The 17,520-nt window shown below is 48.8% G+C and overlaps 1 protein-coding gene across 1 annotated transcript in view; it reads left to right on the forward strand.

The window, feature by feature from the left end:
* The window catches only part of KIZ (kizuna centrosomal protein), a 45,616-nt gene that overhangs the window by 21,740 nt on the left and 6,356 nt on the right, over nucleotides 1-17,520 (forward strand). The window contains exons 8-12 of the mRNA XM_062608250.1: nucleotides 576-719; nucleotides 1,973-2,108; nucleotides 4,331-4,493; nucleotides 5,417-5,482; nucleotides 14,201-14,297. Of these exons, the coding sequence (XP_062464234.1) occupies nucleotides 576-719; nucleotides 1,973-2,108; nucleotides 4,331-4,493; nucleotides 5,417-5,482; nucleotides 14,201-14,297 (606 nt within the window). The remainder of the gene's footprint in view (nucleotides 1-575; nucleotides 720-1,972; nucleotides 2,109-4,330; nucleotides 4,494-5,416; nucleotides 5,483-14,200; nucleotides 14,298-17,520) is intronic.

The following is a 17,520-nucleotide window of genomic DNA, read 5'->3' on the forward strand; positions in this document are numbered from 1 at the left end:
GGCACTTAGGCAAATTACTGCAACAAATGTTCTTTCCCAAACGTAGCACTTTGTGCAGCCTTGCTCCACACACCCCTTTGGTGAAGCAAATACTGATTTCCAAGAATGAGAGCACCCCTTAGCTACTCATGCTGGTGTGATTTACTGAGGTAGGCAGCAATAATCAGACAAATCATTTCTTCAAGGTAAAAGAGCAATGAGTATCGCCAAACCCTGGGCTCAGAGAGCCCTCACCGTCCCTCTGCAGCACGGGCTCCTCATTGCAGCAATTGGGAATGGCTTTGTACTTTTATTTAAAGCTATAGGTCAGGCTCCATGCACTGGGATTAAGTGGTTGCACCAGGTGGACCCGTGCAGGTTCCTCTCTCCCTGCCAGAAGCAGAGGTGTGAGATTGAACCTGGTGTTTCCTAAGGGCTGGGTTTGACCTCCCTGTTGCAGAGAGCGTGGTCACGGATGTTTGTCCCTCTGGGCTGGCCCGTTAGCCAGGAGGGGTGTTGCATGTTCTGCCTCCAAAGCCAGGCTGCTGTCTGGGCTTTACATAGCCATTGCCTGTAATACCCGCTTCGTTTTGTAGCGGGGCCACCAGGCTGGAAGATGGAGACCTTGAAGCATGCGAAGCTGTCGTCCTTCATCAGCTTCGGGCTTCCTTGCAGAGCTGCCTCCTACCCGAGAACACGCTCCGGGCTCAAGGCAGAGCAGAGGGTGAAGAGCAAAGCAGGTATCTCAGCCACAAAGCGTGCCCGCGAGGGCGATGAATGTTCTTTCCTTTCCTCCCAGGTCTGCTCTGGGGCAGGGAAAGCGGGCCCGGGGCCAGGCCTCGATCGCACTGGGAAGTGAAGATGTCTGAGTGCCGATGTTTGTGCGGCTCCAAACGAGGACCTTAACCAGATGTGTTTGTTTTCCCTTCCCTTCTGTGCTGGTGAATCTCACCGCTCCAGGCAGCGCCCGGGCCGGGTCCCCCGTCTCACCCCACCGGCAGCATCCCCCGCCCCAGGCTGCCGCGGCACGGAGGGAAACTCATTAACTTCAGAGACCTCTCAGCCAGTAATTTGCGTGATCTTAGCGCGAGGCTCGGGCACGTGAGCATGGGGAATGTCATTTTGAGAAGCAGATTATTTTCCTGTGAAGCAGAAGATGCATATAGCCTTTAAAAACAATAACCTCCGTTATTCAAAGTGGGCTTTTGCTTTCCTGTGCGTTTGCCACAAGGACAAGTGAAAATTGATTTATTTTTTTTTAAGGTCTCTTTAATGCAGTAATGAAAACAATTTCCATTCTTTCTTACTTAGCTTCTGTCTAGACCTTCCTCCCTGTTCGAGGCTCAGCAATGCTCAAGTGTTAGCAGGATCGGGGCACTTGTGAGCGCTGAAGAATGGTCTATTTAGCTATACCTGGTTCTCCTTTCGAGGCTGATATGCCTGCGAGCACTAATACCTTGTTGTATCTCCTGAATGGTTTCTTGGGGACAAACACTCGTGGAGTTAATTGGAATTCACTCTTCTGTTTGTCAAACTTCATTGGAGCAACCGGAGAAACAAACATCTTTGGCAAACAGGATGGCAGTGTTTGTAGTTTGTGCGTTGAAGGAAAGGGCACTTTTGCTCAAAAACAATGAAAGGATTATTCATATAGAAAATACGAGAAGGTGCTGAGCAGAGCAGCTCATGGAGTGAGTGAGGCCTGCCCAAGCTGGGACTGGGGGCTGCAGGAAGGGTTTAATGTCTCCTGATCCTGAGTTTCAGGATGGGCCTGGGGTCAGAGATGGTGATGGTGGTCCCTGCCCACCCTCCCATGTCTGTGGAAGTCACAACCGACTTCTGTCTTCCACTTGCAACGTTTTTGAAAGAGAAAGTGGGGATTAAGGGCAAAATGCACAAAGGCTTTTCCTGCTGCAGGTTGACCACCGTGGTGCCTGTGTGAGTCTGGTGTAGAGGGGGTGTCCCACTGACAGCGCTTGCGTGTGTTCCTCAGGCCGGAGCGGAGCTGGGACACGGACGTGCTGCGGACCTGCCTGAGCCAGCATGCCCTCTTCCTGAGGAAGCACCACGTCCAGCTCCCGCAGGAAGTGTCGGAGATGTTCGAACGCCTGCTGGCACAGGATGGCCAGGTTGGGACTTGCACCCAGTGCTACCTGAATCAATGACACCCAGAGAGTGATTTGCACTGCTACGGCGAGGTGGGCCCTGTGCTGCTAATGCAATCTAGAGAGGGGGCTTTGAGGGGAAGGACGAGCAGGCTGTGCTCGTTGATCAGCCTTGGAGATGGTCAAGGAGAGAATGCAGGTTCTTCAGTTGTCTCAAGGCAAATATGTACAGCTCTGCACCCCACAGAGAAAACAGTGTCCAGGAGGGTGCCTGTTTTCCACCCTTCAAACCAGTTATTTAAACAAGCCCACACGTTCGCTGTGCTGTGAATCCATCATGAGGCTTCTATCATCTGTCTTTCTCTGGGGCTTAGCAGCTTTTTATCATGCATGATGTATTTTACTATTTATTTCTTTTAAAGAGAGTTATGTTTGGTAGCCTGAATATGCAGAGAGCTTTACAAATAGCAGCCTGCTCATGTATTTTTAAACATTAACGCAGAAGGTTATAAACCAGCTCTTTCAAACCCAAAGTCGAAAATACTCTCCCTCTAATATTTAATGAGAAATTAAAGAGCAGCTGGAACTGCTTTGCTATATTCTAGTTTTAATAGCATTTGAATCAAATAATGAAGATAGACTATTTTAGTCATTTGTACACCTCAATTATAGCAGGGTAACTTCTCTTTCTCTATGTGGATAAGTCATTTGTATTCTGTCCTTAAAACAGTCAGTCAAGTAGAAGAGATGAGCAAGGAATGTAGCACTGCGCTGGCGACAGAAACAAATACATCCATTTATAATTGCATGTCAAAACTTTTACAGAGTCAAAGCTCAGTAACACGAGCTTTATGGGTGAATATGTGCAGCAATAATCTGTTTACTGCTACGTGTTACTGTGGACCACATGCATTTAACATTTAGATTGCCTATTAAGTGTATCCAGTCAATTAAATGTAATGCCAGGATCTGTCTTCTACTTTGGAACACCTCATTTCCAAGCAGCTTGCATAGAATAGAATCATGGAATGGTTGGGAAGGGTCCTCAAAGCTCCTCCAGCCCCTGCCACAGGCAGGGACACCTTCCACTGGAGCAGCTTGCTCCAAGCCCCTGTGTCCAACCTGGCCTTGAACACTGCCAGGGATGGGGCAGCCACAGCTTCTCTGGGCACCCTGTGCCAGCGCCTCAGCACCCTCACAGGGAAGAGCTTCTGCCTAAGAGCTCAGCTCAGTCTCCCTCGGGCAGGTTAAGGCTCCTCCTTGTCTCTCATCACTAAATTATGTCTGCCTTCTATTGCCTTGCCTCTTAGCTCCTTGTTCACACCAGAACACTTCCCATATATAAGTTCAATAGAAAGGAAAATCTTGGCTAAAGCTTGTCATTCTTGGCTCCTGAGTAAATATGGATTTATGAGGAGGGGGCAGATGCAGGAGAATAAAAGTTTCCCATGAGTCCAGAATGCTTTGGCTTGAAGCTGTTCAGTGCTCTCAGGTCAGTACGTGTAAACTAAGCTGCCAGGAAGGTGATTTCCCCTGCTCTCAGGAGCTGTGTAAAGCCACACGCAGCACTTCACACGGGTGGAGGATATAACCTGGGAAGTGCTTCCTTTATTTAAGCCTGCTTTTAAGTCAGCCACGTTTATGGCCAGCTCTACTCCCTGTAAAGGTACTGGCTTCCAACTTGAATTTCTCATGTCAGTAATAGGCTTAGGTATGGAGGTCTGAGTAGTGCCACTGCAGAGGGCTGTGTACACTGCCAGGAGAGAACAAACTGTACCAGCCTGCGGGAATAACAGGGATTGACATGGGAACTGGGCCGGGCTGAGGCTGTGCCTTGGGCTCTCTGCCCTCGGGTTCATTGGTCCCGGTGTTGTTTTAAGCTGCAGGTGTTGCTAATGCTGTGGTTAACCTGCCTTATTGCTGTGTGCTGAAAGGGAGAGATTTCCTCTCATTTCTTGTAGTATATTTGATTCACCCTTCCATTTGCTTACCCTGATTGTGGGAGGCAGGAGTGGAGTCTGCAGAAAGCCTAGTGATTAAAGGAACAATTCAGAGTCGGTGTTACTTCAAGCAGAATTGCAGTTCCTGAGCTAGCGCCGATTTAACTCGGAGGTAATTTACCCTCTAACAAAACCACCCTGGAAACAGATTACAGCGTGAAGTACAGATTAGCTTAAATGTATGTCGGAAACCGCTGCAGACCAAGGATAATGGTGCTGTGGCTGTTTTTATTTCTAATGCTGCAGGCTCTGCTCGGGTCGAGAGAGGCCCTTCCAGGAGACAGCGGGGACAGGTCATCTCCTCACAGTCATGAACCCTCGTGCAGCACCTCGTCAGCCACCCCAAACGGTGCCAGGGAGACAGAGGAGGCAGAACACGCTCCCGGGCTCACCGGCATGGGAGGACAAGGTAACAAGTGTGCAAAGGGCCGGCTGTGTGCGCAGAGCTGTTGTCCTTCCCTCGGTGTTTCTATCCAAGTCAGCTCTATTGTAGTGATTGGTGAGTTAATGTATACTCGTAAGGGGATTTTCCTAAATATATCATTTTTTGTTACTTAAAACGAGCAATGCCCATCGTGGCTATTTTGTCTGCAAGCCTTGTGGCTGTTAATAGAACAGATCTATAGGTGTGCATGTATCTAAAAACCACCTTCGTTTACCAGTGCTGGGGTATATTCATTGCTTTTTACTGTAAAGCCAGACCACAGCCAAATTCTCAAAACTCAAAGGGCTCCTGCTGAGTGTGATGCTGGCTCTGAGGTGAACACGCTTGTGAAAACCCAGTTAATTTCTTTAGATAAGGAAGTAATATATTAGCCTGGTGCAGCAACGGCGGCTTGCTTGGGCTGCTCTCGGAGCATCCCTTACATCAAAGTCCAGAAGAGACAGGCAATTAGGCTGCAGTGCTCTTTGCACAGCAAATGTAAACAGCTTCAGGCCTCCTAAATTCACGCGACTTTTATCCGCGGAGGAGACAGAGGCTTTGATTTAAGCTCCTCTTCCAGGGCGGGTGTGATAAACGGTGCTGCTGCCGCACGAGGCCGCGGCGTTACTGCGGGTTGTTTGTTTCCTAAATCCCATCGGGTCTTAAATTATTTGCGACATTTGGGCAGCTTGTCCTTTTCCCTGGAAGCTACAGAGAGGCAGCACCGCCGCACATGCCAGCAAAGTTCACAGTAGGCGCCTCTTTTAAGGGCGGTAATGGATAGTTTAGATCAATAAACAAGAGATAACAAAAGTGAGAAATTAAAGGGAGTAGGGCTTAAAAGCAACCAAACCAGTCTGATCACTGCCACTTTGAAATGCCTTTCATTATGGTGTGTTCACATCCAGAAGTCCCAAGCTGGTGTGAAGATGAGAGCAAGGAAGAAAGCGCGGTCGAAAAGATTCCTATTACAGGTAAAAGCAACGGCTGCATATTAACCTCAAACCCCGTATTCAACTCTACTAGATCATCCAGACATTGGCATTTCAGTGCTTTGGGGCTGCTAATAGTGAGTAAATTCAGCTACTACATACTGAGCACAAAGATTAAACGTAAGATCATAAACTCCGCTTATGTTAACGTACACCAAGACGCACAATCACCAGCACCTGTTTAATTCCTTGTAATCATGTTCTGCATTTAAACCACACGAATGTCCTGTCATTTAGCCTTTCAGGTCCCGGTATCAGTGTTGTAAAGGTCAGTCTCCGTGGGGAAGATCCAGTAATTATATGGCAAACTACAGATGTTTCTGATTTGATTCTTTTCTTTTCTGGAGTAATTGAATGTGTATCATTAGAATAAGCGCAGGGAAAGCCCCGCTAGCCGGGAAGCTGCTGCAAAGGCTGCCTGATAACACTGGTTTTAGCAATAAGGTTTTACCAAGTGTGGTTCAGATCTGCCCGCAGCAGTGTATGAGCCTTGCTGCGGACCCTGGTGTCGCTGCTTTTGGGGCCGGGGTGTCAGTAGCGCATCAGTTTTCAGAGCAGGGCTCTTGGCGCTGAGTCTCAATTTGCTCTTGCCTGATTTTTGTCCAGTGGTGGCTGCTTCCTTATCAGTGTTGATGTTTGGCGAAACAGGGGTGGATGCTGGTGTGTGCTCACCAGAGAGGTGCGAGGGCAGCTGCTCATGCAGCACTCATCGCTGCTTCTCTGCTCCTGCATGGCTTGAGAGCAGCCTGTCTGTAGAGAGCAGCTCATTCCCCTTGGAGAGGTTTTCCTCTGCTGCCTTTTGAGCCTAATTTGCAGCTAAAATATAAAAATGTGCTGTTTGTATTCCTGAATTATCCTGCAGCAGTAATATCCCTCTGTTAGCTCAATCACACTGTAGGTTTTTCCAGACAGTAAAATGTTCCCATTTCCCTGCTTCTTAACACGTCCTGCGGTCACACATGGCCATGTATTTTAAAACATGGGTTGCATTGATGTTCAGTGGAATTAAAGCCACTTGAATCTCTCTTCATGAAACAACCCCCACTTTTCATTTGAAAATGAATCTAAAATGTTGCAAATCTTGGGATTGGTTCCATTTTGTTTGTAGTTTAAGAGGCTTGGGGTTTAAATTGCAGAGTGTCAGCAAGAGCAGTATTGGGAATGGTGACTCCCTCTGCCTAATGGATCGCTGGTACTATGATTTTTTCAGGAGAACTCAGGAGTTTGGATCTCTGGAGCTGCCAGTGCTTTTGGTTTGCTCCTCCTCACGCTGAATGCTACAGCTGACCAGTACTGGTTATAGCTGCCGTTTCTGTACCAGGCTGTTAGAGTTCTCTATGGCAGTCTTCACCAAAACCAGTTTAAAACAGCTCTCTCTGAGCTGCTTTATCTCCTGTGTTGGTGCAGCAGTTCCTGTAGCTGCAGTCCACTGGCTCTGGGAATAAAGCTTTTCCCAGCTCACTTGAAAGCAAAGTTGCTCCTTTCAGCTGTGATTCATCTTCAGCCCATGATCTTCTCATCCTCTCCTGGCTCCTCACCCTTCCAGCCTCTCGCTTGCCTCCTTTTTCTCATCATTACTTGCTGTAGACCGTGGCCCTGGAGCTCTGGAATTGTTCAGTGCCTGAAACAGAGGCAGCATCGCTGCGCATCGTCTTTTGGGCTCAGAAGACGTGTGAGGATTTGGCTTTGTGATTTTAGATCAGCCAATATTTAATGCCCATTCCATACACGATCATTTGGCTGCACAACCCTTTCTCAGTTAAGGGATAGAAATTTGGGGGGTTCTTTCAGTACTTGCTGCATTCTCTAAGGGCAGCAAGTATTGGTTTGAAGCACTGGAAACCCTGTGGCTTTGGGGTTTTGATGGACTTCATGTGAGAGCTGGCTGGCTGTGCCTCCAAGCAGCCTTCTGTAGTGGCACTTTCTGAACGCTGCTGTAATTTTGGGTTCTTTTGCTTGTGTTACAGGCAAAAAGAACCAAGATGTTAATTTAATTGAGTAGTCTGTAGATGGTTTGAGGAAGGCCACGTCCTGATAACTGACTGTAATGGGATTATATCCTGTGCATGCCCTCACCCAGAGAGGAGCTGGCAGTTAATAGCATCCTCATTCTGTACCAGGTTACATGAGGATAGAGGAGGAGATGGGGACTCGTTCTCATTTCCTTCCTGGATGCCTTGGTTTTGATCATGGGAAGGCATGTAGAAGAAATTGCTTGGCTTTTTTTGCCGTTCCTGAGGTAGGCAAATACTGTGAGATTAAAAAGAGAGGATAAAATCCATTATTCTTTTTGTTGGATGACTTCTTTTGTTGGATGACTTTTTATGAGTAGGAAACTGCTGACTTTATTGAAAGGGCACGTTTAAGTCTTTAACAAAACCAGATTCTCTCTCCCCTTCGTTTATGTCTTTAATTCAAACAGATGTTAAAGCTGTAAAGCATTTGAATAAAAAAGGTGTTACTGCTCCACTCATCAGGCTTCGCTTCCACAACATCTTGAATATCACCTTTCAGGTAGAAAATCTCTAAGGTAGAAATAAGGAGGAAGAACCCTCTTAAGAAGTAAAAGGAAAATTAGCCCTTCTTTTTGTATCATAAGGGAACATGAAAGAGCACAAATCCAATTCTGCTTTCCCTTTTAGGTCACCTTTAATGAGGCAATAATGCTGCCAAGGCTTTCCCCACGCCCACCGGCCTTCCGGGTGAGGTCCTGCTTTGAGCTTGAAGTTAAAAGGTTCCCAAGGTTCCACTTGGAGTGTGCTAATGAAGGTGCTCACACGTTGACCCAACTTTTCACTTTGATACCAGCCCATTCACAACTGCTGCCAGGGGCAAAGTTCCTGTGTGTGCGATGAATCGCTGCTGGGGTCTGACAGTACCCCCTTGGGATCTGGAGCAAGGACTGGGAGCAGGAGGTTGTACCTTCTGCTGAAGTTAGTTTGGATTGCGTACTCCAGGAGCTGATACTTTACACTGCTTAAGTTCCTGAAAGGCCTCAGGGTCTTTTTGCAGTTAGGAATTCCAGGTGAAAATCCTTCTTCAGTCTTTAAAAAGACGCAGCAGCTTCTTGTTTAGTCTGGAGAAGGCTCAGCGGGGACCTGATGGCTCCCTACAAGTGCCTGACAGGAGGATGGAGCCAGGAGGGGCTGGGCTCTGCTCCCAAGGAACAAGGGATGGGACAAGAGGAAACGGCCTCAAGCTGCACCAGGGCAGGTTTAGATGGAGCTGAGGAACAATTCCTGCCCCAGAGGGTGCTCAGGCATTGGAACAGGCTGCCCAGGGCAGGGCTGCAGGCACCGTCCCTGCAAGGGTTCACATAGCGTGGAGACGAGGCCTCAGTGCCATGGGGCAGTGGTGGCCTTGGCAGTGCTGGGGTAAGGGTTGGACTGGATGAGCTGGAAGGGCTTTTCCAGCCTGGTTGATTCTGTGATCCTAGAGATATTCTCAGTGGATGGCTTGCTCCATTGGGATTTCTCAAGTCTGCTGGTCACCCGGGTGTCTGCTCTTGAGAGGACAGCAGCTTATATTGCTATAGTATTACAGGGATTGTTATTTATCCTTTTTTTCCATTGAAGGGAAGTGGGGAGATCCTTGTTGGTATTTGAGCTACTTCTGGGCACCGGCTGCTGCAGTGCTCTGCCAGGTTTTAGTTTGGAGGCTTTTCTCATCCATTTGCTCTCCAAAGAACACTTCCTTCTGTCAGGTTTGCAGCTGCCTTTATCTTCTCTCTGTTCACAAGTGTTCTGCTTTGTTGCAGGGGAGATCGGTGAGTACAGGAGCTGCTGTAGAGCCGGCACTGTTACCTCTGGTCCCAGGGCAGAGGCATCCGTGGTGGCTCTTCGTGTGCTGGCAGCGGCAGTGCAGCTGACAGCCCACTTTAATCCCACATAGCTCCTTGTAGGTGATCAGCAAGTGCAGTAATTGGTGTTACCGTGGTGGAGGAGCTTGTTCAGATAAAGTTCCTCCAGGCTGGAACTGCTGTTACTCTCCCGTTTTGGTACAGGACCTATAGCCCAGGCCTGCCAGGCTGCAGTAACTATTGCCAAGGTAACTGTACAGCTCACAGCCGGTGGGCTCAGCTGGTCTGATAACATTCCATTCAAATATCAGACTTTGAAGTCTGGTGACAGCTGAAATACCCAAGCCACTATTTTATTGGTGATAAAAGCACTGGGAGAAAGCAAAGTTCCTTTTGGTGCAGGCTCTCACTTGCGTAAGGGGGGAAGATACAGGTACGTGGCTGGGTTGAGTCTGTGAAAGCTCTTTTGCTCTCTAGCTACTTCCGTTTGCATGTGGGGATTATTGATGATTGTTTTAATTGGAAATAAAGGATGATAGCTCCTTATATCTTTTGAGTGGGATACAAAGTGCTCTTGTTCCTCTCATGGTAGAGCAGCATCTACTATCCTACAGCTTGCTTACATGCTTTGTGGCTTGGGTTGAAGAGTTTGGATTTATTCACAAGTTGTAGGGGCTGCACATGAACACGGTGGTGTTTGTGTTTTCCCAGCCTGCATTTTGAAACCCAGCAGCCTTGTGGATCACCTTTCCCATTCCCAGGCAGACAGAGGCAGGCACTGCTTGTACTAAGATGATTTGGTGTTGGTGTCTGCAGGTGACTCCTCTGTGCTGGGTCTGAGCAGTGAAGGGCTTTAATGCTGGTTTTGATGTTGAAGGTGTGGGCTTCTTCCTCTGTGAGAGGTAGCACCAGCAGCAAGACATAAACATTGCAAGTACAAGGCCAAGAGCTTTCTTACCTCTGTGTTTGCAGACAATCTCCTTACTTCTTTAGCTGCTGAGGTGTTTGGCTATGAAGTGATCAGTGCTGCAGCCTAGGCCATAGGGAGAGCACATGGAGAAAACACTGTGCTGGTACAGTGTGTTCTGGTTAAAGATCACTTTGACTGCTCAGCAGAACAAAATAATAGTGCTGCATTGTGCAGTGACAGTGGGTTTTCCTGGAATTGTTGCCTAATGAAGAAACCTGCACCCGTTTTGTTCAGCACAGACTTGTGAGAGCTGCTCTGGCCCCACATGTTTAATTCAGAGGTGAAAAGGGCAGAGTATCTTGAATTAATTTGTAATGAATAGTGGCATTGCAGATCCCCTGCTGGTTCTGAGGGGAAGAAGGCGTGAGGACAGCAGTGTCACCTGGGCCACACCAGCTCCCCTTCTGCTGCAGCATCGCTCGAACAGTGGGATTAAGAACTTTCCATTATTAACATCCCAGCTTGGGTTTGAAGGCTGAGTTTTATCAAGCTTGCTCACAGTCGGCTCTGTGCAGTCTGGGCTGGCCATTTAAACAGCTTCACCCCATGCACCCACGTTGCTTCTGGGGTGCCTCCGGAGCACAGAGCTCTGGTGGTGTGGTGAGGCTGCTCCTTCCAAACCCCACATAGAACATCAAGCAGATGGCATCTGCCTTTATCTGGTGTAGCAAGAACTCGGTGACTTCAGACAGGCAGGGAGAGGTGCTTTTAGGGAGGCTGTATACACCCAGGAGGCATCAGGAGATGGCATCAGGAGCCGCTGCTCTCCAGCAGCCTTCCTCTCGCCTCCGCTTCTGCTTCCCGTGCCACTGCTCCCTGCAGAGCGAGTTCAGTAGTGCTGCAATCCCTGATATCCAGGGGTTTCATCTGCTCGCTGCTGATGTGCTCAAAACCCGTCTCTTTCCTCTTTTCCCTTTTTCCCCTTGTTACTTGGTACGTGTTTCTCGCCAGGCCTGTGGTGTTCCGCTGCATGCTCAGGCCCCAGCCTGCAGCGGGGGCAACTTAGAATCTTCTGGTGAAAGAAACAACAGAAACACCCACACCAGAGAACAAAAACGTCTTTTTAACCGAGTTGCATTTAACCTTAAGCACAAGGGGCAGCTTTATGGAAGAAATACTGCTCTACATAAGGGTTTTATGGTTTGATGCAGCTTTATCAGGAGCAAAGTGCCTAAGAGTTTTCTCTCCTAGCAGAGGATTTCTTGTATCTCCTCTTCATTGCCGTGCACGTTGCACCGGTCACTTGCATGTTCTGACACTGGTTTGTTGCTGCTGGTTTTGTTGTCAGTGCTGCCTGTCTGTAACCGAGGCTCTCCCTTGATGTGGGCATGTTGGAGGCACAGGGATGAAGTGGATGAGTGGGGAAAGAGGGGGTAAGAGCCAGGCTATTGCTCAGCACACAGAGCAGTGGATGCTGCACACTGCCTATGTGCTGTCATACACTTTGGGTGCCAGAGCCCTGCAGGCTTTGCAGGGACGTGAGCTGGTGGGCTTAGGAGTTCCCAGAAAGATCTTCCATTTCTGTAGGGTGCATAGGATGGAAGGCAGTGCAGAGATGCTCAAGGGGAACAACCGGACTGATCGGCAAGGCAGTCTGGTGTAACTAAGGCAGAAGGGGGGATTGGTAGCCCAGCAATGCATCCCAATTGACAGGCAGGGCAAAGCGGGGCTCTGAAGGGTCTTACAGGTGAAGAACAAGTAGCTTGTGTTAGTTGGATGTTGTGAAGGAAGGGGAGCCAGCGCAGGCATGGACAGCTTGGGGGAATGGCCTTTGGAGGCTGGTGTGCATGTTAAAACCTAAGGAGAGCTGCACACCACAGCTGTGGTAGGGCTGGCAGAGACCTGGACTTTGAAGTGCCAAGTGGGCAGGTGAGGTGGGTTTGCCTGGGTCAGAGACGGGCTCCATGTCCTGCCCTGAGGGACGGGAAGTTACTCATGCACACGCTGTAGCACTTCCCAGAGCTTGTGCCTGCTGCAGGGGATCCCATTGGCAGCAGGCTGGGTATCGGGTCCCTGACCACGGTGGGGTTCCCAGGCCCAGACTGGAGCAAGGGGAAGGATGTGAGAGGCACAGGTCAGATGCAGCGTTCTTAACCAGTGCACTAACACCCTCTGAGGCCACCCTCTGCGCCTTGCCAGCTCTCTGTTATTGGGAAGGAGGAAAAGCATTCAGCCTGTTAACAGGCTGTAATGAGGTGGATGTGTCCCTCTGCCCATGGGAAGGGTGCCTGGAGCTGATGCTCTGTGCAGAGGCCGTTTGCTTCACTGCTCCTCCACGCGAGGATCAAACCATGCACACGCTGCAGCCCTGGCTGAGGACAGGACACACCTAACTGGAGTTTGAATGTTTGCAGAGCCTGTGACTGTGGTGTTCTCTTAGCTGGGCTTTGTGCAAGGCCTCTTGAGGCAGCGGGAAGCCTCCTGAGACAGAGTCTGCTCCATCCCCAGGCAAGAAGCAAGCACATCATCTCGGCCACGTTGTGTCTCGTAGTTTGAACCTGTGCATGTGCAGCCCTGAAAAAGACACCTGTGTGAAGCTCTAGTGCTGGAGTGAAAAGCACGTTCTGGGAGCTCTGACTTGATGAGGTTAAATTGGCTTTTTCACTTCCCCCAAGCAATGTACAAACAAGTGTGAATATCCATTCCCCTGTGGGCAGTGGTCTCTCAGCACGAACCTGCTTTGCTCCGTCTTGCACCCAGGACACCCTCCATGATCCCCACAGGTCTTTGCTCCTCTGCATGTGCCCATCGTGGGGAAGGATGGGGGTGGTTCCCTTTTCCCCCTTTTCTCATTGTTTCCCTCCTGCCCTTGATTCCTTTTTTCCCCACGCATTCCTGGGAAGCAGCCGGACTTTGTCCCCCAGGCAGCACATTGCTGCCAGTGCAGCACCAGTACCTGAGCTCTGCCACCCCCTGCACCGCTCTGACGTGCTGCACCCCTCTGTTGGAAGCACCCGAGCATGAGCAGGATTGGTGCTGCTGACATCCAAGCGCAGAGCGGTGCGACCCGCTGCAGCGGCTCCTCACCAGTGAAGAGCAGTGTCCAAGATGCACAGAAATACTGAATGCTGCTGGGATGGAGCAAAGTTGGTGACAATCGGGGCTTGTTTGTAATTTCAGGGCTGTAGATATATACATGCAAAGTAGCCTTTTAAAGCGGGATTTGTGCTTGAGCATCGTGTCCTTTGGAAATGAGCACAAAGATGAGCAATTGTACAATCCCAGTGAATGAATTCATTTCCCTCTTCTTTTTAAATCGGTCTCTACAGAATGAGCTACAGAGCGGAGGGGAAGGAAAGAAAGGGAAGCGTGGATAAAAGATTGTGGAATAGTTGGGGGTTTGGCTGTGTAAGTCAGAAAACCCCCAAGGTTTGCATCTTCCAAACACAGCTCTGATTCAAGAGAACAGTTGAAAATACCGATCTAGTCAATCTACATTGCAAAATTAAATTACAGCCAGGAACTCTAACTATCCCAAATAATCCGTGTTTAAGGGGAAGGAGAATGCAAACAGCCTCGCCTCCTGGTTAACTGAACTGATGAGAACTCGGGGATTAAAAAGAGTAAAACAAGCCCAGAAATCCTTTCAGTTTTGCAGAAAGTTGCCATTCAGCTCTGTAGAGAATCTGTGGTTGCTCTTTCTTCCAGAATGAGGTAAAACGTGTAAAAACGTCACTGTTCACAAGGAATCATCATCAGGGAATTAATGAGGGGGTCTTGCTTCCTGTGGGTTTAACTAATTTCCCCTCGAGAGCAAACAGCCTTGAGGCAGGTATTGAGCTGTGTGGCGCGTGCCCTCCCCTGGGTTTTGTTGTCAAACCGGTCCATGGATCCGCTGGGAAGCGGGAGTGTTGCTGCGGGGGCTGCAGGCTGCCCTACGGCCCAGCCAGCCTTAGCTGAGCACTCAGGTTTGCTGTTCTTTATCCAACAGGTTGGGGTGTTGGCGGTAACGGTTCCAAAGCAAGAGAGAGCCACGAAACGCAGTCGGAAACCAGTCTCTCGTCGAGCCCAAGTCCTCCCTTGTCAAGGTAAAGTTGTGAAATCCTGTAGCATTTAAATGCTTCTCACAATGAGAAACGCCGACAGCGAAGGGCTGAGGCTCTGGTTACTCGATTTCTTCACTCGAGCCCGGGTTAAGGTTGTATTTATGTTTATTTACTGACACATCTTCAACTTGGGTGCACCTCCGCAAATATTTGTGCCAAAGCCAAGGCTTGTTTTGCAGCTGTTGTTTTCCCATTCTCCGACTCAATTGACATCTCAGTGAACCACAAACGAGCCAGTCCAGCTGCTTTCAGCAGGGCTGCTCGGGGGCTAGACAATGGGAGTTGTCAGGAGAGGGGCAGACAGAGAACAGAAAGTCTTCAGGAAATAAAGTGGTGGGTTTCTCCTCCATGGATCCGAGATGTGAGCTCGCTGTAACTGGATAACGCTTCCCGTGGCTTTGGGGTGTTATATTTAACGCTGGCTTAGTTGTATTATTTTCTTGCTTTCAAACTGAGTGTGTTTAATTACTGGCCTCGCATGTACCTAAAGGGCACAGTTTGTTCTTTTCCTCTCCCTTGGTTTTTGTTGGAAGCTGGTTTGTGTGTGTGTTAAAATGCAGCCGTTCCCTTGGGTCTCTGGGCAGTTCTGTTGCACGTTCCTTATGTTCTTCATTGGCATGTAACAGGAATCAAACAGCAGCAATCAAATTAGTGGTCAAAAAGCAGCAGAAAATGGGATAGAACACAGGCAGCTCGTGAGATACTGGCTGAGCTTTAGATGCTTATCTGCTCGTGTTAGAACAGCCTGATGAGTGCTGCTGCTGCGTGGCTCCTGGTCTGAAACTGCCACTACCAGCACTGGGGAAGAGTCTTGAAAGCTTTCTGATGAAATTTGAGCTCCTGTTTGTACATTCCTTTCGGTAGCTTGTTTTTAATGCTGGTATCAACGAGGTCAGTTCAGTTTTGTTAAGTGTTGTTGTGCAGTTGTGTGGAAATCACAGGATTTCTGTCACTCCCCAAGCGCAGTAAACACAAGCTGGAACACGGTGTTGATGAATGGCATTCCTGCTCTTGTGTGGGATCCGTTCTTACAGCCCTGTACCCAAACTGTCTTTTTTTCTTTTTATTTTTTTTCCTTCATTTTTGGAGTTTCCTTGAGCTTTCTTTGAACATGATGTTCCAAATGATCCAACTGTGAAACGCAGGGCTGCTCCTATAGATGAGTTTTTAAATGCTGAACGTTAGTCATTCACTAAGTGACTAAAGAGGGACATCGGGAAGAGAAGGATCAGGCCCTGAGGAGCTTTCTGCCAGGATCCCTCAATAAAATCTGTTGAATTTAAAATGAACTGTTTCTGTATTAAAAGGAGAAAGTCTCCCGGCTTTGTCCCTGCGGCTGCTGCACTGCTCACTAATGATGCACTTGGTGACTCCTGCGTCTCGGATGCTGTTCAGATGGAGTAAATGTTTTTACTGTTTCAGATTCTTACTTGTGCTAGGTTATAAAACATTTCTGCCCTGTCATTTCACACTGTGCAGTGTGAGAAGCAGCACTCCTCACGCGCTGATACACGGCGATGATGCTTTAAGGAAATAAATCTCTTCCAGTTGGCTTTTCCAAATGAATCACCAGCACTGCAGCCTTCCAGAGGGGAAGTTCAGCTGCAGCCCTTCCTTTGGGGAATCTTGGCACCCACTCTGCGGGGAGGGAAGCGGTGGAAGTGGTGTGGGGACGCGGAGGACCGGGCAGGGCGGCCGCCTGCCGCACCGGGAGGTTTCTGCGGCACTCGCGTTTAAGCGCTCCACTTAGTGCAGTCACTTCTGGGCTTTATTGCTTCGACAAGTGGTCTCGAAACCCACTACTTGAGAGTGGCCGTCGCCGCGCAGCACCGCCGCGGAGCTGCCAGAAACTCTTCTTTGCTCCGTTTTGTCACTGAGCTGATGAGTGACCTCGGGGGAGACCCCGCCGGACCCAGCCAGGAGAAATGGCTTCCTCTGATGTCCCCCAGACAATAATTATAATGTGCCAGTTAAGCCCAAACTACAGCTGAGGGATTTTACTTTAAAGCAGAGGCTCGGGCGCAAAAATGCATTTATAGCTCTTTGTCTGGCACCTCATTATGTGTGGGCCTGATTCATTAAGTAATTGGTTTGCAGTTGTTTACATGAGTATTAAGGCTTTCTATTCAGCAGCCTTTGAGAGATACATTGTGCAAATGTTGCATGTTATGAATGCTGAATGAGGGGCCGGGGACCGGTCCTATTGGCTAAACACTGCGCTCTGTTGAAAAGCAAGAGAAAGAGATTGGGTGCTGCTTTGCATAGCAATGACTTTCTTAATAAGCTTTACAGATTGATACACACAAGCTATAAAAGATGCAAAGAGATACTCTTAGCACATTTATACATGCTCATTTCACTATTATGGGGCTGGAGAAGGGAAGAATTGAGGGCTTTCATATTCGGTTTTTCAGTGCGTGTCTTCAGTGCATGAGCCTTAATAGAATCCGATGTTTATTGTATTATAAATCACGGGGAAGTAGGCAGATCTGCAACAGTTTATTATTAAAGATTCTTTCAATGTAAATCTTTTTCTGCCATTGTATTTCCTACAGCAAAATCATTTTGTGGTTGAGTGGGGATGAAAGGCATAATGTACGAAGGAGTGAGTCTTAATAGGAAGCTGCTCTCCGAGTAAAGACCACTTGTTCCCTTTTGTTCGGAGGTGCATGCCAGAGCTTCCTCTTCTCCCGCAAATACTGTCCTGCCCCACGTTTAGCGACAAAACTACTTTTTCCTGCCTTCATTTACATTACGAAGGGAATATTTTCCCGCACAAAGGTGCCGCTTTGGTTTGCAGAGTTTGTGTTTTGCACCACCAAAGAGCGTGCTAAATTATGCAGTTCCTTGGGGGACAGGGTATCAGAAGTCAGGCGGCCTGTCTGGGCGGCAGGCGCTGTGTGTGGCATCCCGTGGCCGGAGCGCTGGCTGCAGCCAGAGGAGCTCACTGGTTTTCTGGGTAGCGTGGAGGTTTTGATGGGAGCAGTTTGTGTCGCTCTGCCTTGTTTGCGCCGTCTCCTTTCGGACTAATCTGGAGATTAAAGGCGCATTATCGAGCGCGACCCACGGAACCGCTGTCATGCGCCGGGACACAGCCGCGGTGTGAAGTGGTTTTCAACTTTGATTCATCTGCCCTGTGGCAGTAATCCGGGCTGGTCTCCGGGGGCCGCCGTCACCAAACACAGACGTAATGACATGCAAATAA

Source organism: Pezoporus occidentalis, unplaced genomic scaffold (genome assembly GCF_034315485.1).
Source record: "Pezoporus occidentalis ecotype Australia unplaced genomic scaffold, CSIRO_AGI_Poc_V1 ctg10, whole genome shotgun sequence".
Lineage (NCBI taxonomy): Eukaryota > Metazoa > Chordata > Aves > Psittaciformes > Psittacidae > Pezoporus > Pezoporus occidentalis.